Here is a 25,597-nt window from a genome sequence, read left to right on the forward strand (position 1 = left end):
ATTTGAAATACTTTTGTTATAAGGTAAAACACTAAGCACAAACAATTCGGTGTAAACAAAGTGAATTCTATAATTCAATAATATAATTAATATAATAATATAATTAATACCTTAATACCTATACATAAATAGTATAAATACTAATCAACTAAAAACTAAAATAATGTTAAATTAGTCTAAGTCTATCTGGTGCTTTTTATGTAATAAAAAATCAATCGAGAATGCAGTTCACCTCAGTAAGTGGCCGCTACTGCTCAGGGACATCTGTATTAAACCACAGATACCTACGTCTTAAAGTCCTATCTGATGTCAGCCACAAATACCTTATTGTCTCTGTGATCATTAAACTGATTTGCAAATTGTAGACACATTTATGACATAAGCTTGAATTTGAATGACGTAGGAAACGAATAAAAGTCTCTATCTCTCTAGAGGGGTATTTTTCGTGGCCCAACGAATTTGCGCTGCCAATTATAGCGAACTTAGCGGTTTGTTTGATTTTGAATTTGCGTTTGAAACGAATTAAAGTGTAACGGACCGTAAAATATACGGTGCCCATACATACTCGTAAGTCAGATTGCTTAGTAGACGTGTATTTTTCTCACATTTAGCACTGATTTTATAATCAAATCATTTATCATCAACCCGTTACTGTGAGAGGAGTTTAGACTATAATTCACCATGCTCGCCTAATCATATTTTTGCATAAGCAAAAATAGGTGTGGCGGTGATGTTAACGGAATAATGCAACACGGCCACGCCTAATAACAGCAGCATTAAGCGCTACTGTGTTCTGGTTTGAAGGGTGTGGTAAGGGAGACATAGCGTTTCAGCTTAGTCCTCAGGGGTAGCGGCGCATCTGTGGCCAAGCTTAGGTAGGAATATCTACAGGTTGATTACAGATGTCCATGGGCAGAAGCAGCCACTTACAGTCAGGTGGACTGCACCGTCTATTATTCCTATATTATATTAAAAAAAACATAATAAAACCACGATAGGTTTCGTAAGCATCTCATGTAAATAAAACATGTAATGTAATGTAAATAAATAAATAAATGTAGTCCCTGGACTAGAATAGGGCTACGGTGTCCCCTGCCTGTCGTAAGAGGCGACTAACATGAGGCTTCCGGGGTTGCCGGCGACAAAAGTGGAAGCTCGAACCGTCCAGCAAATTACTCCGGAGGGGACAGGCATGTGGGAGGAACGTAAACTCGATAGGGGCATTGCGCTCGGAGGACTCCGATTGTGTTCCATCGAAGATCCCGGAGTTCTGCACCAAGCGCTAAGGACAGCCACCGGGGAGGTGTTAGTGCGGTTAAAATTCCACATAACCTGGCGTCGCTCCCACGTCGTTGGGTACGTTTTGAAGTATTCCCCCTCGTAAACAAAAGAAAAAAGCTTTCGTAAGCAGGCAATGATAGCCTAATGGTTAAGAAATTCGACCTCAAGAACTAGGGGTCCGAAGATCAAATCAAACCTATGATTTTTCAAAGTTATGTGCGTATTAGAAATTAATGACCACATGCTTAAAACGGTGAAGGAAAGCATCGTGAGGAAACCTGCATACCTGAGAGATTTATATTAAAATAAAAATAATAAATCTCAAAGGTATGTGAAGTCTACCAATATGCACTTGACCAGCGCGGTGGACTATGGCCTAATTCTTCTCATTCTGAGAGGATACTTGTCCCAGCAGTGGGACAATAATGGGTTGATGACGAGGTTCCGGAGAAAGCCCCACGGCATCTTTTATTTTCCTATGGGTTATTTTTTATTCACTAAAATGTTAAGAAGTATCTACTTATATAGTATGGCAGGAAACCCTAGCTGTAATTATAATAAAGTGTCTACCTTTTAAGGAAAGTCAGTCACAGATACCCTTTTTCAACAAAATATAGTCGCTGGAAACAGAGTTGCCGGGAAGCTGGCATTTCCACCCAGACGCATCACCGGACTCAAGGCCTTGCGTCACGAATCACGATAATAGTGGAACCAGTGCACTTCACCTCATACTAAGGTGATTTGTACACTACAAGCCATTAACACAAACTACATCATTGCTACAAGCGATACTTTCACTAACAAGAGTTTAAAGAGCAGAAGTTGATAGCAGATAGAAGCTCACGCTATAAACTGTAGGCCGATGTACTTATTCAGCGATGTATTTAATTTCATTTATTTTATTAAAAATGTTTTCAATAAAATTAATAAAAGTAGGTAAAAGTCAGTTTGAGGAGTGTTCTCTATTGTTATTGTCCTTCTAAAGAGGCGATAGTAATATTATGTAGAAGGATTATTAGCTTAGCTACCAGTGGACTACGCCATTTGATTTATTGGCACCAGCCTCGAGTATTATACGGCAAAATAATGTAGGTACGTCATTGCTCTTGGCACCTTGATTAGGAGGTGCAAATTAATTGTACCAATATTTTAATACGTACACCTTTAATTAATTCTTTAAGATAACACAAAGATATGCATGTCTCCTTTTAGTTGACGTTTAAAGTTAGACAATATTATAATTATGAATTTGAAAGTCACCGGCTTATGTTGACAGAAATATACAATTACTGCCATATAATGTATAACACTCGATATTTTTAGAGATCAGTCATTACGTACGGAAGCGACAGGCAGTTGGCGGCAACGAACCGGTCAGCAGTCAGTGTAGACACAGCGGTAGTGTCGATCGGTCACATTAAATTAAATCATTAATGATTTAAAAATACGCGTTAAGTAAAAAAAAGTTGATACTTGTTCTTTATTATTATCTTACTATTTATTTAATTAAATACCAAGTGAGAATGTCGAGCCACAGAGTTAACAACGGTGCCAATAAAGTGGACTTAAATGATATCGAGATGATATTCGGGACCCCGAATTCGCCAAAAGGTGAAGTGAAGCCTGATGTTCATCTTATAGCTAACGAAATAAACCACACCATAGACACGGTAATTTAATTTTATTATTAATATATATAAATTTTGGTGAATTGTAGACTATTAAACTCTATCTATTTTGCTGATTACCTTGAAACTTGGAATACCTAAGTATTTTTTTCATGCAGAAGGTTTATATGCAATCCATTTTTATGTATGAGTTATGATATGACCAACGATTATCTTTTAATTCAAAAGTGTTCGCGAAAATATTTGCGGAGGGAACTAGTAAGATGAATGAATGATACAAAAGCGATGTTAAAAGTTACGATAAATAAGTGACCATATATATTTTTGTCTGAAAATTTGCGTGATTTTCTATCGGTTCTTTTTCTAGCATTGCGTGAAAACCCACTAAAACTGATTCAGCATTTCCAATATTATTTTGCACGTATGTCATTTATGCGAATTGCTTAAAAATGTTTTTTCTATTTTAGCAATGTAGATCACTTTGGTTGAATATTAAGGAGAAGTTATTCACCTATGATTTTACAATTTAATAATTTTATTTATTTATTTATTTATTTATTTATCGTTACATCTATCATTACAGGTATTCTTAACCTAAAGCGATAGAGTAGCCCAATTACATATAAGATATTACATATAAGATATTAAATATACTGACACTTTTACGAATTCACTCCAGTGACAACAAAAGACGTCACTTCTATAGTGGACCTCATTAAGAATCCGAACAGCTCTGGTGAGGGGAGCCTTGGCCAGTAGCTTGGTCCTAGCTGCCGGAGGCGCCAACAGCGGCGGGCGATGCCGTCGCCACACATACCGATTTGGCACGCAAATATTTAAAGACTGCAACACTAACGGGTTGTAAGTCACACCTCGAAGTAATTTTGCTATATACGCCACCAACGTAAATTCACGACGCACCCTCAGTTCGTTGTATCCCACCATACCTAACACGAATAGCGTGGGATACATCAAAGGATAAAACGGATATACGCCATATAATTTCATGTACAGGTGCCTTGTAAATTTATTCTGTACACGCTCCAACATTACCGCATACTTTTCTTCATATGGGGACCATATGACAGCACTGTGTTCCAGGTTACTCCTCACCAGTGCATCATATAGAACCTTAACTGCGGTAATATTGTTAAAACCTCGCGATTGCCTTAGAACAAAACCCAAGTTCCGATACGCCTTCCGACAGATTGTTTCTATATGGTTTCGAAACTTCAAATCCGCAGTGAAGCTAACACCTAAGTCCCGTACCTGTGCGACTCGCTGCAGCGATACCTCGTCCATCTCGTAGTCATACGGGATAGTACTTCGCGAGCGTGTGAACGTTATCACTGAACATTTAGGGATGTTAAAGTAGAGTTTATTCTCGCGGCTCCACTCCGCTATGCGATTTATGTCAACTTGAAGGCGTTCGCAATCCCTTTCTTCTTTGACCGTGAGCAGCAACTTGAGATCATCTGCAAATAATAAACAGGTGCCATGTCTGACGACTTCTGGCAAATCGTTAATAATATACTATGTCCGTATCTAGTAGGTATGACTAGCCATAATGCTAGACAGGTCAACGACTTCGACTATTCTATGAATTCAATGTCAAGGAGATTCACGAAAGTAACTGACTAATGTCATATATCTACTTTTTGTCACAATTGCACATGACTTGCAGTAAAATTAATCGCTATAATTTTGGATAATTAATCTCATTACTGGGTACATGCGACCTGAAGTGATAATGGATTTGACGGTTAGTTATCAAGTCAGTTTATATAAATAAATGAAACAAAAACAGGTTTCCACAAAATAAGAGCCCTATCTAAGATGGGCACATTTGTTGTTAACCCTGAGGACTTAGTTGGAACGCCTTTCTTTGTCTCGCTTACCACACCCTCAAATTAGAACTCACCTCACTGCTGTAGTTTCGGGACCAGAATACGGTATGCCTGTCGTAAGAGGCGACTAAAAGGGAGCTTCCGGGGTTGCGGGTGGTAAGAGGGGGAGCTCGAACTGCCCAGCCAGCGGCCCCGGCCCAGCAAGCTCACCTGGGCGGAGTCCGACGGGGCAACGCGCTAAGGTTGCGTTCCTTTGGAGATCCCGGAGCCCTCAACGCCCGTTCACCGGGGGGGTTTTACTGCGGTAAGAATCCAACCCACATAAACCTGTGTCGCTCCCACGGCACCGGGTACCTTTTGAAGATTTCCCGCTCGTAAAAAAAACGCAGTAATAGGTTTGATGGTGGTGGTGCCTACGGAATTGAGCCACAAACGATTGTAACATTTTTTTATCTAAGACAGGGGACACACTGTAGCTTCTACCGCAAAGAATTATTAGCTATAATGGCTATTATTGCCATAAATATGGATAGATGAGTTACCTATCGCTTTTCAAGTATTGATCGGAAGACCAATGTGTCTATTATAAAAGTAAAATAAAAATGATTACAGAATATGATGCAACATTTTGTTGGTAGTTATTTATGTATTTGCAAAAAAATTAAAAGAAATGATCACTCTCACTGACTCTTGCATTTTATGTGTATTCAGCTATTTCCTTATAAATAATTAACGAAGAAACAGCTCTACTTCTAATGGAAAGCGCTATTGGTGCGAGACGAAATTCTCGAGTGCATTTCTAGGTTTGTTAGAGCAATCGCTGAAAATACTGTTTTTTTTAAATATGGGAGTAGCAGACGAGCATGCAGTCCACCTGATGGTAAGTGGCTACTGCCGCCCATGGCCATCTGTAATCAACCCCAGATAGGATTAGATATTCCTACCTGAGGTCGGCCACAGATGCGCCGCTACCCCTGAGGACTAAGCTGGAACGTCTTGGAATAGTAAGCCTCACCACACCCTTCAAAACGGAACAAAGCAACGTCTAACACTGCTGTTATTAGGCAGAAATAGGTGTGGCGGTGGTGCCGCCGGAGTCGAACCACAAAGGGTTCTACCACCTTCAAATGAAATGAAATCCGGAGGCACCGCCACACTTAATGTGCCTAATAATTCATCAGTTTTAAACATTGTTGTGTTCCGATTTGGGATGTGGTAAGGACATACTTATCAGAAGTGTTCCAACTTAGTGCAAGTTAGGAGCAACGCATCTGTGACCAACTGAGGAGGACGCTAATGTTAACTGGGGTTGATTACAGAAGCCCATGAGCGGTTTAAGCCACCACTTGAACTGCATGCTCGTTGGCTCCCATCATTACGTCAAAAATGATTCATTGACGTAAACTTTCATTCCACTTGTTTTACCTTGTTTGGATAATATACGTACGTTACTACACTGTTTACGGAAAAATTGTTCGCAGACGTACATGTATTCAATAATATTGTGAACAAGGAAATGACGCTACGTTAGTCAAGGAATTCCTTGAAATAAGATGCTGCGATAATGAGAATTCGAGTAGGTATATATTTGTACCTCAATGAACCTTATTACTCTTCTTGGGATCACCGTCCTCCCTGAAGTCGGGTGCAGATGCGTTGTTAGGTACTCCCGAGAATTTAATTGTTTTCCCCGGTCTCCCGTTTTCCCTGATTAAATAAATCACTGAAGTGCTCAGTACTGTTGTTATTTAGCAAAATTTTACAAAATACGAATGGTTCTATCGTCAATTCGTCTTAATAATGTGGCGTTATACTTTGTAGCTCGTAAAAGTCAAAAACACGGTGAATAAACTGCTAACGTTCGATCATGAGAGTGTGAAATTAAGATGAATTGCTTCGTCGTGAACCCCTTGCTAATCCACAGCTGAGTACGGCTTTCCTCTCCGAATTATTAGACCTTATGAAAACCTTTTAAATGTAGTTTATCATCAAACCATTATTATAAACTCCACACTAAGTTCAGTTCACTTTCAAGAATACGTGTACATTGCCCTTCGGAATTTCCGCATATGTAGTTATGACAAACAGTCAGTGCGTGAGATCTTAACGCCCATGACACATCAATAACAAGGCCATCAGTACCTTTAAGGTAAACGATGAGAATTCATGTACTTAATGTTCGGTTTTAATTAAATTTCGTTTAGGTTATAGCATAGTAAAGAAACAATTTAAGTACTATGGCTATAGTCAATTTCAAACGAACGCATAGAACTTATATTCCTACATCTTTGATTCACTTATTTTAATGACATGATACGTGGCAAAACTTTTTTACGTAACTATTTCAATTCTCAAAACTGGGTACATTTTCTTGTTAGGTGGGAGTAATCTTTACTTATCTATGGGGGAGGGTCTAAATAGTGTTTACGTCAGCAATTTTATTTATCTTTTTTACAATATTTACTACATTCTCTTTCGATATATACGTAAGCAAAGGGGAGGGGGGAGGAGATTTGCGTATTTTGCCGAGGAGGGAGAGCGGATTTAAAAATTAATAAACTGCTTCTTATGCGATATTTTCCCACATCAGTATTGGGTCTGTTGTTAATTACGAAAGTAATAATAAAATAAAGTCACTTATAAAATGTTACGTTTTTCACTTTTTTTAGAAGTTCAGTCTGTCATACTCGTAATTGACAGAGTTGTTGCTTAAATAATTGGATAATGGCCGCTTAAGCGAAGTCCAAAAATTAACTTCGCAATGAATACCAGCACGAGATGAGGTCATTGAACCCTCCCACGCGTTTACTCAATTGTTTAACATATCACTACCCATGGCCTTCGAGTATGAATCGAACATATCATTGAACTTAAGTTATTACACCACATTAAAGTCAGATCTCACATTATGATTTAGATTCATGTAATGTTTGGTTTTCAATATAATTATGTAGGTACAGATTTTAAATAAGGTTAACTCTACAATATTATTATTGTGTACATTAGGTGTGTGTCTTACTGTTGTATACTTTTTAACATGCTTTTATTAGATTGGGCTATATCTATGTAGGTATGTATGTAACGGAATCTTTAAGCTCAAGTTTCACCAACTTCCACAACTCTGATTAATTTGAAATTTTGCATACGTATCAAGGACCGGTGACAATGCAATAATTTATTAATTCCCCAAATTATGAGTTTGCCACAGACTAAAAATTGAAAAATAAATAATAGTTTAAAAAACTAAAAAAAACACGCTTTTATTCCTAATCAAACTAACAAACTAGAAATAATTTTTTAATGAAAAAGAGTTTAAAAGTAAAGAGTTTCAGTTCAGAGTTAAAAGCGTAGGGTGCATTTTACTGCCGTCCATAATTTTAATTAAGTCCACTGTCTCGTTGCCAAAACTATACATGTAACCCGGATTTTGGTACACATCTGGTTTAAAAATGTGCGTTTAAGTATCACTTGCTCAAACGGTGAAGGAAAATATTGAGGGGAAAGCTACATGCCCGAGCGATCTTGAATAAAATTTCTCTCACACTTGAAGAAGACCCGTACCCAACAGTGGGACATTATTGTGTTAAGGTGGTAATTGAAGGTGGTGGAACCCTTTGGGGTTCGACTCCGGCGGCTCCTAATAAAATACTTAGGCAAATTGAAATTGCCTAAGTATTTTATTTTAACTTAGCATGATATAGTATAGCAATGATATTCAAATGTAACCTTACCTGTAGATGTTTAATTTATATCTGCATTACAAGTATGTACATTAGCCACGTATCTGCAAGACAAATAAAAATTCGTGGAATTTATTTGCATTTGAATTTTTATTTGCATATTTATTTGTCCTGTTTGATAAATAATTGGCCAAGTGCAAGCCGAACTCGTACACGGAGGGTTCCGTACCAACATTTTCATATTATTTTTAGTATTTGTTATTATAGCAGCCACAGGAGTAAATACATTGTGAATATTTGAACTGTCTACCTATTACGGTTCTATAGATAAAGCGAAAAACGTCGAGAAATAGCTATTTCTTGTATGGCGACCCCCATTTATTTTCAACATTTTTATTTTTAGTATCTGTTGTTATAGCGGCCACCGTTATATATCCTTTGTCAAAATTTCAAGTGTCTACGTCATTACGATCCAGAGATAGAGCCTAATAGGGTTCCGTTTTTACCCTTTGGGTACGGAACCCTTAAAATGTATAAATATTGAAAGACTTGTCGCTGGCCTAATCGGTGCATATTAATTGGCGCATTGGCGTATTAATTTTGAAAAAGGGGTGCAAAGCGCTCTATCAGGCAAATTATTTTTAGCACATAATATTTTTAAAAACAATAATGGTGGTCCCATATTGAATTACCTACAACTTTGATTCTACAACTTTTCGTCGTAAATCCAAAAATAGGAAATTTAATAACGATTATTATTAAAATTTTGAGACTAATTTGTTGATCCTTTTCTATGTCAGTTCTATTACTTTGATTTGATTGAACTGAAGCCTAATGATGTTATTTAACTCACTGATATTGGGTTCCAATTCACCTGTATGTACAATGGTCCGTATATAAGAATGGATGCAATGGGTCTCCAAATATGGATATTAACCATGTGTCTCTGGCTAAAGTTAAAAAAATGCTTAAGACTGTACATTAGTCTTTTATAAATTAAAAATATATATTCGTCAATTCATAGATTAATTAATGAACTAGAGTATAAATACAAACTGTACTTTTGTTTATTGTTATAATGACGTTTTACTTTTTTTGTTTGTATGCTATTATAAAATATATCTTAGGAAGCGCGTATAGATTAATAATTGCTTTCTGCACTACTCTAATTGCAGCAAAGACAATTATTAATTTGTGCAGCACGTAAGCGGGAAAATTCAAAATCAAAAACCTCAGCCTATATTTAAGTATTATCTACGTATTTAAAATAGCTTTAACAGGAAAACTTAATTTATATGCGTATAATGTAATCCGTTGTCATAAATGTTTTGTATTTCTATATAAATCGTTTCCTTCGTGGCGACATGCACAATGTCATTGGATATTTTTGCACTGTTTTTACTGCAGACGTATGTGGGTGTGAGTTTAAAAAAGACGAGCGTCGCTGTTCGCTCGTGTTTAAACATAAAACTCAAAATCAACAAATGGGACTACTTTTTTACGCCGACTTTCAGGGGCGGCAAATATTGGGCATTTATCAATTTGAATTGTCAACAATTTAAACAATTAAGTAGTGCAAGTTTTATGTAGTACCAGACCACCTTAGAACAATAGTATTTACATGTATATGTTTGTATATATTATGTCTATTGCTTAGGTAGGCCTACCCTTTATAGCCCAAGGAGCTTGATTGATTTATATTTATTAAGTGACAACAGATTTGTGTTTACCGAGAGAGCATTATAGGCTATGTTTTATACAATATATAAGTAACTTTTGCCAGAATTGTCTCATCTTACATTATAATTATTATATATTTGTATTATTTATCAAAGTAAATGAGATCGCGTGATTTATTGAGAACACCTACTGACGTACTGACCCATTTGTCATGACGCCACTCAGTGGACATCCATTAAATTGTAATTATATGTTTGCAGTTGATGCTGATTGTTGTATTATTTGGGTCGCATGCACTGCATTTAGTTAGTACAGTCTTGTCGCTTGCAATTAACCTTCGCACTATTTATTATCTGTACCATTCAGGGCAGATAAAATAGAATTGTTTATATTCCCACGTTACCAGAATGATATCTACGAAGTACAATGTCATATTGATATTTTATCTGTAGTCAATTAATGGAGTAAATGACAACGATATTATTGAATACACAAAAAGCTAGATATCATTGGTAAATGAATATAAAACACAGATATTAATATAATTATTAAGATTTCTCTCTGACTATTTTATTATATTCTACTGTTGGGTTTCTCTCTACAATCATAGATTAGTAAAGATACTTCGCCGCCTTGAAATTGAATGAAGCCACAAACGGCTTATTTTAGTAAGTTCTTTTTTTGAATTCTTGACTAATAAAAACATTTTTAGAGAAAATTTACGAATAAATAACTAATACTGCGTAATTTACGTAATAAATAAATAATTATTTCAAATATTTAGGGACATTTTAGCACGGAGGCGTGGCAAAACTTTTTTACACAACTATATCAATACTCAAAACTGGTACATTTTCATGTTAGGAATGAGTAATCTTTACTAATCTATGTCTACAATTGAGTTTGGCCTGGGACGCACATCACAATGATGCTCTAATACATATAGTGGAGAAGGCTCGGATTTTTTAAAAAAGCTCATAAAGCTTCCAAGGGGTTTTGCTGACTGCTTTTTATCGACAAAAACAGGGACCGGTGGCTTAACTTGCCCTTTGAATCACGGAAACAAGCTTCGTAGCCAAGTAGGAGCCATTCAACTCTCCCCCGCGTCAGATATTGTTTCACTTTATAACTGAACTGAATTAAAGGTTCAGAAAAGTAGCCGCGGGGCGCCGGGCGCTTTGGTTGTCAAGGTATTTTGATGTAGATAATTGTTAGCTATGTCTAAATGAGGCCCAGATGAGATCTAGATTAAATGAGCAATTAACTTCTTGGATAAGAGCTAAGGTCACGTTACTTGGTTTACCTGACAGATTTTTATCTTGGCGTGTCACCTGATGAATGCGGTGGCACTAAAAGGATGTAATTGCAACGTCTGGTCACGCCTGCTCAAATAAACTATAATGAAACAAGGAAATAACAGTGTGTTTTTAATTGTCAAAATAATTGTAAGTTACAAATTAGGAGTAACAAATTAGAATGTTTTATAGTATTTAATATTATACTGAAAGACTCTAATCACATTAAGCACATTAATTCTGACATTAAACGATTGTGTTAGGGACTGCTGTGTTTAGTGTGAAGGGTGTGATAAGGGAAACATATTTATCCCAGGCGATTCATCTTGTCCTTAAGGGGAGTGATACATCTACGGCTTCGGGTATCTAATTTTATCTGCCGTTGATTGTAGATATCCAAGGGCGGCAGTAGCCACGTATAGTCCGCGTAAAGCAGGTTTACGTCCGCTCTGCATATAGAAATGAATTGCGTCGCCATAGCAAATTGTATGGCTACACCTGCTCGCAACAACTTCAGAGCGAACTAGCAGTTTGGCGCAGACTAAACCTACTATTAGTTGGACTGCATGACGTTTAATATATTACTTAAAAATCGTAAAGAAAAATTATTGTGTTGCTCACAAAAATACGTTGCATATTTAAATACAAAAGTCCCCTGTATCACAATGTACACGAGATAATGGGTACTTTTCATAAACGTTTGGGTCAGTTCCGCTCGACTGTCTATAAAATTATATATCGTGAGCAATGAATCATCATAATGACCCCGATCTGTGGGGAAACCCTGGATGACTTACTCATTAACTTGCACTTTGCCGCTTCACTGTAAATATTTACTAGAAATTCTAGGAATTTTTAGGCTTCACTTATGAAGCCGCAATGCTTCGGAATCACTAAAATGCACTGTGATGTGATCCCAACATTTTTAAGCAAATTCCCCCATTAAATTAAGAAAGGAATTAAGGATAATAAAATGATAAAACCTCTTTATGGGAAAATACATACTACCAATGTGTAACAAAAAATATATCAAAACATACAAAACAGTGCATCTGTTTGTAACATGACATTCAAAAAGTGCTCTATAAAGAACCTATTTTGAATAAAATTGATTTGATTTGATATCGTGATCCTATGTCTTTAGTGCATAACCATTTACGATGTCTCAGACGGGCAGGATTCCTCGCGATGTTTTCCTTCACCACTAAAGCAAGTGATAATTAATTTCTAATAATAACCTGAAACTGGCAGTATATCAGTAACTGACACTATACCCACGTCGCTGTGTCGCATTTTCATTAATTTTGACCTTAGAATTAAAGTAAGCTTCTTTATCTATTCTTTTTAATTACCGCTCATGGACAATTGGACATCTGTAAACAAACTCAAATAGGATTTGAGTTCTACTTGAGGTCAAACATACATAAATCTATGAGTCGCTATCCCGAAGGATAAGGTAGGATAAGGATAAGGAAGGTCTTCCCTCTACCACTCGTTTCAATTCAAACTACACTGCTGTTACATGTCTTATGAACGATACAAACAGCTCTACATTTTACGTGACCCACGCTACTTTCGTGCCATAAAAATAATATTTTCTATATGACCCAGTCCAGTATGATTTTATGAGGCTAATGCAATCTACCAGCACATGCCACTTAACGTAAATAAAACAGAAGTCCTACCTAAACTTCATTACATTGCGATGAGGACTAAGTTGGAACGCCTCATGCAAGTTTCTTTTTATTTTATAATGTAGGAGGAGCAGACGAGCATGCAGTCCACCTGATGGTAAGTGGCTACTGCCGCCCATGGACACCTGTAATCAACCCCAGATAGGATTAGATACTCCTAACTGAGGTCAGCCACATATGCGCCGCTACCCCTGAAGACTAAGCTGGAACGCCTCGGAAAAGTATGTCTCTTTTACCAAACCCTTCAAACCGGAACACAACAGTGTTTAACACTGCTGTTATGAGGCAGAAATATGTGCGGCGGTGGTGCCACTGGAGTCGAACCAAAAGGGTTCTACCACCCTCTTAATGCAAGTATATGTGCCATATGGCAGAAACCATTAAATTTAGCCACCGTTAGATTATAATATGTTGTTTTTTTATTTTCCAGCACAACAACAATAATCGTACTACAGATGTCGACACAGAGACGAATTCGGCACAACCTCTCTTAGAACCAGATCAAGAGCCACCGAAACCACCTTTAGCAGGTAAAAATAGATAATTTTAAGACTAAACTGATACTAAATGCAGGTGACTAAGATTACCTGAAACATTAAAGCTGAGTGGAGACCTTTTTGGTCAAAAATGTTATAATATTTTTGTATGCAATTTTCTTTTATGCTATGGTGTTTATTGTATATTTTGCCGAATAAATAATTTTTCTTTCTTTCTTTCTAAATAACTTGTGAATTTCTCTCTATAATTAATTTAATTTTAATATCGATAATGACTAACATTGACCATCAGTTAAAGATGTTTGTGAACTTTGTGGCAAAACGTGGAGCTCGGGCCAGTTGAACGATTTACGCCTGTCTGAATGTCGAGGCTTAAAAATTATATTTTAATTAATATATCATTATAACTATATATTATGTAATAACACATTAAAAAGGTTTCATACGGATCAAGATACTAGCGTGAAATTAAAACTACCTTATTGATTATAAAACGGGGATTTTACGAATCATAAAATTAAAGACACCTCAGGCACAATACACTCCCAATTCTTGTTAAGATCATTAAGAAATTCCGACGATTAGCTTGGCAGTGGTTCAAATCTGTTGATATATGTCGCAGTTGTAGAGGGCCTGAACGATTTTCCTTTTTCCTCAATGACATCTCATTATAATGATAAATACTTAATAATAACGCTTTTCTATCACCGCCCCACACTAGGATGTTTCCTATGCGGATGCCATGGTCCCACATAAAGACATATAAATAAACATTCAGACATAGAACCATAAATTAGTAAAGATTACTCACTCTTAACAAGAAAATATTGGTTATATTTTCTTGTTTTGACGATCGAAATTGTCACTGTCAGCTATTTTCGTGTTCGAAGAATATTAAAATAATGTAGTTTTTAGAGAATTTACGAATGAAAAGACATTTCTCCGCACTTTTTCTTCGATTTTGTGTTGTTTTTGTACCACTTTACTGTACATGTCGGCATTGTTCTGCGTAAATTAAACCATGACAGTCATGGAGACGTAATGGGAAAATGGCAGACTGTTTTTCAGCCATTTTGCCATTTGTGGTTTCCTTCAATTACAAGGCGTTGAGATATCAATACTAATCTATGTACCTGTCTGTCCGGTGTCAAACCTGAACCCACTATCACACTATGGTCAGCTTGATATAGTAATCGCCCCACCACACGGTTCATCAATTTATTTATATTATTTTTTTCTATTTTCCAAAAAATATTTGTTCAACACTAGGAATGCCAGAGAGTGTCGTGTGCACACAAAAATGTGTTTACTGACATTTTCTCCAGAATAAAAATCTAAATGCATCATCTAGATAGCTGGGACCGGGATTTAATCCGGAACTCTGTGAAAGCGACCAACTAAATAAATACCTACGTACGTAAATCTACACTAATATTATAAAGAGGAAAATTTGTTTGTTTGTTTGGTTGTAATGAATAGGCTCTAAAACTACTGGACCGATTTTAAAAATTCTTTCACCATTTGAAAGCTACATTATCTACGAGTAACATAGGATATATTTTATGTGAAATATATTTGATAAGTAGATTTTGAGGCGGTACAAAGTTTACCGGGTCAGCTAGTATTTTTGTATAAAAATATATTTATTATATTTTTATATAAAAAATTATTTCTTATTTTTTCTGTAATATTTTTTTTATCATGCGTTTTTTTAATTAATCGCGTGTGAGCATAAATTACTATAAACATGAATATGTCCTCCATTTAACCTTCCACACGGTACATTTTCGGTTTGCGTGACGGTATCTCAATAGCAATTTAAAAAGAATCTTCTTTGTTTATGTATGTACTTTGTCACCAGGTCCTGAGGTCGACGACCTCGATCTTGATCACCCCGGAGACGCAACCCCGTTCCATGGCATCGACGATGGTCTTCTAGATCCGATAGACAAGCACGCACCCAATGGAGGTAAATATATTTTTTTAATTCTTTGTTTACTACCAAGTAGTGAGCCCAGTGATATCACATTGGATTTTTACCGCCACAGTATCCAGCAGCCTCTAAGTTGGTGTTGAAAGTAGTTATTTTAATGATTAGAAACGAATTATTTTAATGACGACTAAAAAAAAGTACTCGTATTCTGCGGTCAATCCCAGGATATGTTCAGGTAACATATGGTAAAAATACTATTTATGGTTTAATTGTGGTAGTAACAGGGTTTGCTATATTTTGATTGATAGCCGCGAAGATTACTATAATTTAAATAGAAGAAACAATAATTTAGATAGAATGCGTTTCACCGTTATTTATCTAAATATATATAACTCAAAGGTGACTGACTGACATAGTGATCTATCAACGCACAGCCCAAACCACTGGACGGATCGGGCTGAAATTTGGCATGCAGGTAGATGTTATGACGTAGGCATCCGCTAAGAAAGGATTTTGATCAATTCTACCCCCAAGGGGGTAAAATAGGGGATGGAAATATTACTTCGTAACGCGAGCGAAGCCGCGGGCAAAAGCTCGTTTAATTATAAGTCGGTTGCAGATATTCAAGAACGTTTGAAGAACATTCACACCCGTTATCTCCTGTCGTGAGGAAACCTGCATATCTGAGAGATTTATAAAAAAAAAAAATCTCAAATGTATGTGAACTCTACCAATACGCACTTGGCCAGCGCGGTGGACTATGGCCTAATCCTTCTCATTAAGAGAGGAGACCCGTGTGCAGCAGTGGGACAGTAATGGGTTGTTGATGATTGATGATGATCTCCTGTCACATTAAAAATTCTACTTCGGTTTTTATTACTTTCGCATCGAATTGCAAACATAAACTGTAACTGTTGTATGTTTATTTCAAACATTTTTTATGATTATAATGACTTTACATTCACTTACATATTACTAGTTGACCCGGCAAACGTTGTATTGACATATAAAAAAAATGTTTAGGGTGAACAACCCTTATCACTTAGGGGTATGAAAAATAGTAGCCGATTCTCAGACCTACTGAATATGCATATAAAATTTGGTGAAAATCGGTAAAGCCGTTTCGGAGGAGCACGGTAACTAACATTGTGACACGAGAATTTTATATATAAGATTTGTGACCGACCGAATTTTTTTTTAAGCCGAAACGAAAATTGAAAGCTAACCTTCGGTTCATGTCCTAGTTCCGACCGACATCGAACCCGAAACGTCTGTCGGTCACTACTCGTAGTAACCTTAGATTAGTAAAGATTACTCACTCCTAACAAGAAAATGTACCCAGTTTTGAGAATTGAAATAGTTGCGTAAAAAAAGTTTTGCCACGTCTACGTGCTAAAATGTCCCTAAATATTTGAAATAATTATTTATTTATTATGTTAATTACGCAGTATTAGTTATTTATGCGTAAATTTTCTCTAAAAATGTTTTTATTTGTCAAGAATTCAAAAAAAAACTTACTAATAAAATTATTATCTACTATCTTATACTATATTATCTACTAATAAATTATTATCCGAATAAAATGAACATTTTTTTCAGTTGAGGTGTTCAATAAATATTTTATTATGAAACGCAGGTAAGATTCTTCTAGTATTCATGTTTGTACAAAGTACTGTAGATAAAGGTAAAACAGTGAAAAATATATCAAACGAAATGATATATATTTTTTTATTAGTTTTTACTAGTCGGAATTAAAAAAAAACATCCGACGTCTCTATTGTGGGGGCCCCTCTTTTGTGGAGGCCCCGGGGCTGCCGCCCCGGTTGCCCTCCCTTAAATCCGGCCCTGGTACTACCTTCTGTCAGGAACTACTTACAATGTATTATATGACACTGACACAATATATTAGGTATATTCATGCTTGTCTTATATAATAAGTTAGGATGTTATAATGAAGTATTTAGTTCGAATAAAACAAAAGACTACTGTACTACAGTGTAGCAAATACATAAAACTTCACTATTTACATGGAAGATTGTTAATTAAGTATCAAAGTTATCTGTTGTCAGGCCCGAAACTATAAAGAGACAACCGTTTTTATTTAAGTTTCTTATCACTTCGTGGAAAATTCGCGAGGAGATTCAAAATGAATGCATAATTAACATTAAGATAAGTATTTTTCGATGTAACTAAGAGATACCTCTTATATTATAATACAATATAAGAGGTACCCCTTTTATTCTACCTATACTTTTGACGTTAAAATACACATGAGAAGTTTTGATACTGGATCACCATCATCATCATCAACCCATTACTGTCCTACTGCTGGACACGGGTCTCTCATAATGAGAAGGATTAGGCCATAGTCCACCGCGCTGGCCAAGTGCGTACTGGTAGACTTCACATACCTTTGGGATTTTTTTTATAAATCGCTCAGGTATGCAGGTTTCCTCACGATGTTTTCCTTCACCGTTTAGCAAGTGATAATTAATTTCTAATACGCACATAACTTTGGTACTGGATAACAATATAAATCTTCGTTTGTTTTAGGGTTCTGTACCCAATCGGTGCCAACGAAGATCCGTAACAGATTAAAAAGTGTAATGAATTAACGATTATCTAGTAAAGAAATTTAATAACTAACTACTTAACTACTAAGAATTTCATCATAATCATATTTCAAAGTCAATAATGTAGTAGGTCATGGCTTAGAAAATGAATCATGTTGGAAAAAGTTAAGTGACCGCGGTCAGTGGTCATACATTCCTGCTACACCACGCAGCTTAGCCACATATATAATAAAAATAATGGTGTAGTTATTCTACGAAATTACCTATTGTTTATATTGTTTGTACACAGCAAGATTTACCATATCTTTTGTTTATAATTAATTGTTTTCGAATATACAATGTGACTTCGTTTTGCTAAGTGAATCATCATGGGGTTTTTGATATCATTATGACACACATGGATAAATATCCATGGTATATACTGGTAAATACCAGTATATACGCATTAAAAGCTGTGATGATTATAAGGAGACAATGTTTGGGAAACGTTGAATATTAAATTACCTACGTGATTTTATTTTAATTTCACTTACAATTTAATACTATTTAAAAGGTTTTCAACTGCTTTACTTCGGAGTAACCAATGTTACATTTCTTTTACCTTATAACAGGAGTATTTACCAATAAATGTACTAAATACTCATTTGCAATGTAATAGATAGGTATATGTTGCTTCAGTCTCTTATGAAAAGTTATTAAATCCATTTGGATGATTTGTTCAATAATTGACGTATTAGGTACTTATATCATATTTGTTTTGTGGATATAAGTAGCGACAAATTATGTTTGACTAAGGGTTTCGCCCTTCAGAGGTCTCTAGTAAAAAGGAGGACACAATTTAAGTAGGGAACTAATTGTAAGTTACTAGCTAGACAAATAATATGTACATAGGTATTAGGTACGTTTTGTCCCTGTAGTCCCGGGGCTAGAATAGGGCTACGGTAACCCCTGCCTGTTGTAAGAGGCGACTAAAAGGGGGCTTCGGGAGTTGCGGGCGGCAAGATTGGGAAGTCGAGCCGTCCGGCAAGCAACTCCGGGAAGGACGGCGGTGTGTGTGGTCATATACCGTCGTAAACACCAGACTGTGTGGCGAGTCTTAAAGATCACCTAGGCGGAGCCCGAAGGGGCAACGCGTTCAGAGGACTCCGGTTGCGTTCCGTAGGAGATCCCGGAGTCCTCTTGGCAACGCCGAGAAATCCCACATAATCCTGTGTCACTCCCATGGCACCGGGTACCTTTTGAAGGTTTCCCCCTCGTAAACAAAAAGAAAAAAGGGTATTAGGTACCTACGTTTAAACACATAATGTCACTCGACTTAGCTGCAATAATCCACCAATTAACCAAATTACCCATTATTATCGGCAACTTACCTACTACTTCGTGGAACAAATTTGCATGAAATAATTTAAGGAAAATGTTTCAAGCCAAATTACTTTACTTTGGTATTTAAGTAAGTGCAATTAGTTACTTCAATTGTTTTGAAGTAGATATGTTATCGCCGCTTTTAGGTCGGATGTGGTACAAAACCAAAGTGATAAGCTGACATTCATAGATTTTAATGTTATTTTAATAATTATTTATAACTATCACTCGTTAATTATTCATATAATTATCTACATTAATTAAAAGACAAGTGGAAGTGGAGGAAAAACCCAAAAGATATACGCGGATTTACTTACTGGGTGGGTAATTGGTTTACGGCCGGGCTCAATAATCTACTAACAGTTAAACTCGGTTAGCTACCAGAGTTTTTCTGTGACATTCAAACCATCTGTTACTGTCGTCTCAATAAAAATTTTTCGCAACGCCAACTATAGTTAAAGTCAGATAGATTCCTTATCTTCGGTAAGCAAATGTGTCCCTCCGAAACGTTCTGAACCACTATCTTTGCCCGACCACAAGCAAAGTTAGAATTCTACTTGATATTGATTACAGAAGTTCAGGGGCGGCAGTGACCAATTGCTAATAAGTGTAGTTAGTGGGGTATAGTCCGCGCGAAACTGCTAGTCCGCTCTGAATATAGAAATGAGTCGTGTCTCCATAGAAAATTGTATAAAGACTCGCAACAATTTCAGCGCGGTCTAGCAGTTTGGCGCGGACTATACCTACTGCATAACCGTTTTCTACTTCACAAAAATGTTATATGACGCATTTAAACTTAAGGAGGTACTTTTTAACCAGATATCTGTGGTAGATTAAATAGAATAATATTATTGAGTGTCGTCATAAGCACCACTGCTAATGTTTGAAATTTTGCGCCCCTGGCAAGACTTGAATTTAGCGCCAGCCTTTTTCTAGGAAAAGGATTATCTTAATCAATCGTCTTTGAAAATTTTGAAATCTTCTTGTTTTCGCTGATTGCAGCAATGGGTATAGATAGATTTTTCTGAACGTTGCACCTCTAGCAACCATCCATTAGACCAGCTCACAGTTACGACGCTGGAGGTATATATCTACTTAAGAGTGCATCCCAAAGAGCTAATAAACATAATGTTAACTGTGTAAAAATAATTGATGTTTTTTCCAGAGGGAGGCGGCACGGAGACTGGCGATGAGCACCACCCGCCACTCGACGGCGTCGGCACGGACGACGGTAAATGGTGGCCATCGACCGACGTACCGGACCATCCTTACGGCTTCGGTGATTGGCTTGTGCACGTTTACATAATACACTCACATACATCTTCATACGGTTCATGTCTGAGACATAGATTAGTAAAGATACTTCGCCGCCTTAAAATTGAATGAAGCCACAAACGGCTTATTAGTAAGTTCTTTTTTTTAATACTTGACAAATAAAAACATTTTTAGAGAAAATTTACGAATAAATAACTAATACTGCGTAATTTACATAATAAATAAATAATTATTTCAAATATTTTAGGGACATTTTACGCAACTATTTCAATTCCAAAACTGGGTACATTTTCTTGTTAGGAGTGAGTAATCTTTACTTATCTATGGTCTGAGGTCTTTACACATGTAACAAGGGATGGAGGCCATTTGCTACTCTTCAACTTATGTACAATTGTGATTCAACACCATGGGACCAATTTCTATGAAACTTGGTATATTTAAGGGTTCTTTTTGGAGAAGGTTTTAATGTCATCCATGTTACTTCAACGTTTACTAAGAAAATAACGCATACGTTAAGTCCCTGTGAAGTCACTAAGAGATATAGGTAATTATTTTCCTATATTAAATACGTATATTCCACACTATAAAACATGATAAAATAAATATTTATACAGTAAATTGACCTAGTAAACAACGTGTAAAAATTAATATGTTAATGTGTGACGTCATCGTTTTGCAGTACGAGGGTGATGTAAAGTTGTATAACATTGTACCTAAACAATATACATATATCAGTATGTATGTATGTCGGTGTCTGCTGCAATCGGAGTTAATTCATTCCGTTGGTAAAACAGGTTTGAAGGTGGTAGAACCCTTTGTGGTTCGACTCCGGCGGCACCACCGCCACACCTATTTCTACCTAATAACAGCAGTGTTAGGCGCTGCTGTGTTCCGGTTTGAAGGGTGTGGTAAGGGAGACAGACTTTTCCGAGGAGTTCCAGCTTAGTCCTCAGGGGTAGCGGCGCATCTGTGGCCAACCTCGGGTAGGAATATCTAATCCTATCTGGGGTTGATTACAGATGTCCATGGGCGGCAGTAGCCACTTACCATCAGGTGGACTGCATGCTCGTCTGCTACTCCTATATTATAAAAAAAAAAAAAAAAAAAAAGGTTTTGTGGTACAGTCATCCAACTAATATTGGAATTTGGGAGGGTCGCGATAATTATCTATACTAATATTATAAAGAGGAAAACTTTGTTTGTTTGTTTGAATGTAATGAATAGGCTCAAAAACTACTGAACCGATTTTAAAAATTCTTTTACCATTCGAAAGCTACATTATCCCCGAGCAACATAGGCTATATTTTATATGAAATATATTTGTAAATAGATTTTGAGGCGGTACAAAGTTTGCCGGGTCAGCTACATATAACATTGCAGTTTACATATAAAATTCTGATATAATTTATGTCCATTATAATATTTATAACTAAAAATATATAGAAAAAATAAATGGGTAAAAAGAGTGCAAAGGCCTTCAAAATGGAATAGTAACTCTTGAAATTAATGAACCATGCGGTAATTAAAATTTAATATTAAGTACCCAAAATATGTATGTTTATTAATATGTTAAGTTAGTAGCAACTTCTTGATAAGTAAATGCATTATATATGAAATTTTATAGACATAGAATTAATCAACTCCACATGACTTCATTGAGTCCTTCATCTCAAATGTACCGGTGTTGGTAAGCGGTTACGAGATCTGATTGCTATTTAAGTATACAAATACATAACAATAATTGCATGAGACTTAAACACCTTGCATGACCTGTGAACGCCACGAGGAAAATAATTTAAGTTGAATAAGTGTCAGCACCTTGACAATGTGGAGTTCTCATAGAATAGCTAAGTATATGCTAATATAAATAAACAATGAGATTTTGTGCAAAATTCTGTCTTAACTGTTAGAATTTTAGTTCTTTTTCCTAGGAATCACATACTATAAACACGTTACAAATGCATTCATGTTCCGCCAAAATCTATTTACGTACTCGATTTACATAAAATTGTACGAACGTAGACTGACATAATATTAGAATCGAGTTTTGTTTTCATCATAATAATTATATAAGTCTACAAAATAATTGTCACGGACATGATTAAAAATTTCTTACTTACTTAATATATATTCATTCAGATAGTAATACAATATACACAAGAAATACACAAAGGTACCATACCATACATATGACAGTAGCTTATCAATAACACATGGTGTGATGGTATACATCCTTGCTTTAGTGCATATTTGAATTTGTCATATGTACTGTTTTGCTTGTGTGGTTTGATGTCAATATTAACATATAGTTAAGATGTGAGTGTTTTTAAATACATTTTTGATTCAATAATGCATGTAATTTTGTATCGAATGCATTGTCCAGCGTCGTAGCACATTCTTATTATTTAAGTACGCACTATTTATTGTAAGTATAACCACAAAAGAAGATTCATTTCATTGTTCACCGAAAATAATTTTTAGTTCAAAATATTAGATTTTAACATATTTTTTCATAATACAGGACAAGCATACAAGCATGCAGTCAACTTTATGGTAAGTGGCTACTGACGCCCATGGACATCGGTAATCAACAGGTTAAGATTAGATTCTTAACTGAGGTCGACCACACAAGCGCCGTTAGGCCGCTACCCTGTAATATAATGTAATAACACAATATACATATATATATATCGTCACGAAGCTGTATTTATAATAATAATTTGACGATATGAAGAGTATCTAATATTATGAGAAATTGTCCACGTAGTTGTCGACATTAGCCTTTAATTACTCTCATTAAGTTCATTAAATTCGGATAATTATAAATCCTTATTTGTATCATTTGAAGCTTTCCTGGTTAGTTTACTATGAAAATATGCTGACTGCAAATTGTTAAGATGGTATTTATAGTAAGGAATTTGTTTTGCAGGCAGCGATGACGGCTTGAAATCAAAATTTGACGCCACTGCCCCCAGCGAACGGCCCATCTCTCCTCCTCCGGTGAGTTCATTGTTATTGTGACTTTAAAGTAGACTAATATTATTGAGAAAATGATACATTTTAATATGTACACGTTTGAAGGCGGAAGTACCCTTTGTGGACTTTGTGGTGCGATTCCGGCGGCCTCATCTATTGTTCTACCTAATAACAGTAGTGTTCAGCGCAGTTATGTTTGTGTGAAATTGGTACCTTGGCGTCTACGCATAGGTCCTATGAGTACACACGTGTGTCCTATGCGTACACGTCACCTACTACGCTACTCCATATGTGTGTCTGTATGTATGTATGCATGTATGTATGTGCGGCCTGCAGCTCAAGCGGCTTAACGGAGTTTAACTTAGACGTCGTTGAATTCGCCTAAATTGTGGGCGTAACTTTAGATTTTTAAGCAGTCCTGTTATTGTTTTCATTGTAAGTACATCCCTAGTTTAGGTTTAATTTCACGCTCATGCTGAGATTTCTTTAATTCTCCAGTTCACGGTAGACGCGAACACCTACCAGCAGAAGAAGAACCTGGCGCAGGGCATGATGGACCTGGCGCTGCTGTCCGCCAACGCCAACCAGCTGCGCTACGTGCTGGAGATGTCCACCACGCATCCCTACTACTACCCCAGCCTCGTGTTCATATTCCTCAGCATTGTCTTTCAAGTAAGTATCATTTCAACGTCGGTGGGCATATTATCTGTCAATATCAAGGTATATTATATAATTATCGATCAACATTTACAATATTCGAAGGTGGTGGAACCCTTTGTGGTTCGACTCCGGCGGCACCACCGCCACACCTATTTGCTTTAACAGCAGAGATATGTGCTGCTGTGTTCTGGTTTGAAGGGTGTGGTAACGGAGACATACTTTTCCGAGGCGTTCCTGCTTAGTTCTCAGGGGTAGCGGCGCATCTGTGGCCAACCTCAACAAGGAATATCTAATCCTATCTGGGGTTATGGGTGGCAGTAGCCACTTACTATCAGGTGGACTGTATGCTCGTCTACTACTCCTATTTTATATTTAAAAAAAAAACATATTACAAAAAAACGAATTTCTCATAATACTGATAAAGTTACTTATTTTATTGACAAATAATAAGTGACAATAAGTCTTTAGGATCCTTATTTTATAAAATTAATGTAAAATGCAATGTAAAATGTAAGTTGCATGGGGAATTTGAAAAATCGGTCATGAAGCCGACAACAAGATCGCTTCGGTAAACCGTACATTTTATGTAGATTTTTACAGTTTAGATGTAATTATGATTGCGTGCCCATATTAAGACTAGACTATACCTTATTTCTTTTCTGAAAAGATTTTCCATTTTTCAGATAGCAGTCGGCGTGGGGCTGATACTGAACAGCAAGTACGACGTGAATGACCTGTACCAGATCTGTAAGGCGAACAAGGTGAACAACATGACGGTTGTGGGCGTGTTCCTCATCACCATCCTGAACGTGTTCATCACGTCGTTCAGCGGCGTCACGCGCGTGGTCGTGGACTCCGCACCCGCCCTCGCTGCGCCCGTTGCCCAAGCTGGATAGATGTACACTCAGACTAAAATTATAATCCCACGAACAATTTAGGTTCCGTCTATAGTCTATATCCACAGACATTGAACATGTTAGACCCGGGCCCCTATAACAAAATATTTTGCCTGCCACGGCTCTGTGGCGACTTCCCGCAACTCGCTAAGAGATGGCGCTACGCGTGTCTGAATCACGCTATCGAAGTTTTCTCAACATCTTATACATGTACAAGCTACTAAATGAAACTTAGGGCGCAGCCGTTCCCCGGACTTGCCTATCTAGCTCAGCGTGAGATCTCCCTTCGTCAAAACTCCCTTATTTAATGTTTGTAGATA

At 36.6% G+C, this 25,597-nt stretch overlaps 1 protein-coding gene across 3 annotated transcripts; it reads left to right on the plus strand.

Annotated features, from left to right (window-relative positions):
- The first annotated feature begins 2,630 nt into the window (after window positions 1-2,630).
- On the plus strand, window positions 2,631-25,325 carry NijA (Ninjurin A). 3 transcript variants are annotated; one of them, XM_073073630.1, is made up of 7 exons: window positions 2,631-2,951; window positions 13,536-13,635; window positions 15,464-15,571; window positions 20,636-20,749; window positions 23,675-23,745; window positions 24,220-24,393; window positions 25,065-25,325. In XM_073073630.1, exons 1-7 carry the CDS (start codon window positions 2,805-2,807, stop codon window positions 25,275-25,277), a joined length of 927 nt encoding a protein of 308 aa, XP_072929731.1. In that variant the 5' UTR covers window positions 2,631-2,804; the 3' UTR covers window positions 25,278-25,325. The 3 variants fall into 3 exon arrangements, with proteins under 3 accessions (XP_072929731.1, XP_072929739.1, XP_072929748.1); XM_073073638.1 differs by having other exon boundaries at window positions 20,636-20,701; XM_073073647.1 differs by lacking the exon at window positions 20,636-20,749.
- The last annotated feature ends 272 nt before the right edge of the window (window positions 25,326-25,597 follow it).

The sequence above is a fragment of the Epargyreus clarus genome, unplaced genomic scaffold (genome assembly GCF_041222505.1).
Source record: "Epargyreus clarus isolate Ecla_fem2 unplaced genomic scaffold, WU_Ecla_fem_2.2 ptg000001l, whole genome shotgun sequence".
NCBI classification, from domain to species: Eukaryota; Metazoa; Arthropoda; class Insecta; order Lepidoptera; family Hesperiidae; genus Epargyreus; species Epargyreus clarus.

What these genes read in the sequence shown, in the direction of transcription:
- NijA (XM_073073630.1), top strand. Translation starts at nt 2,805, where the DNA reads ATGTCGAGCCACAGAGTTAACAACGGTGCCAATAAAGTGGACTTAAAT. An exon ending in TAAACCACACCATAGACACG is followed by an intron (nt 2,952 to 13,535) that starts GTAATTTAATTT and finishes TTTATTTTCCAG; the next exon opens with CACAACAACAATAATCGTAC. An exon ending in GGCCCATCTCTCCTCCTCCG is followed by an intron (nt 23,746 to 24,219) that starts GTGAGTTCATTG and finishes TTAATTCTCCAG; the next exon opens with TTCACGGTAGACGCGAACAC.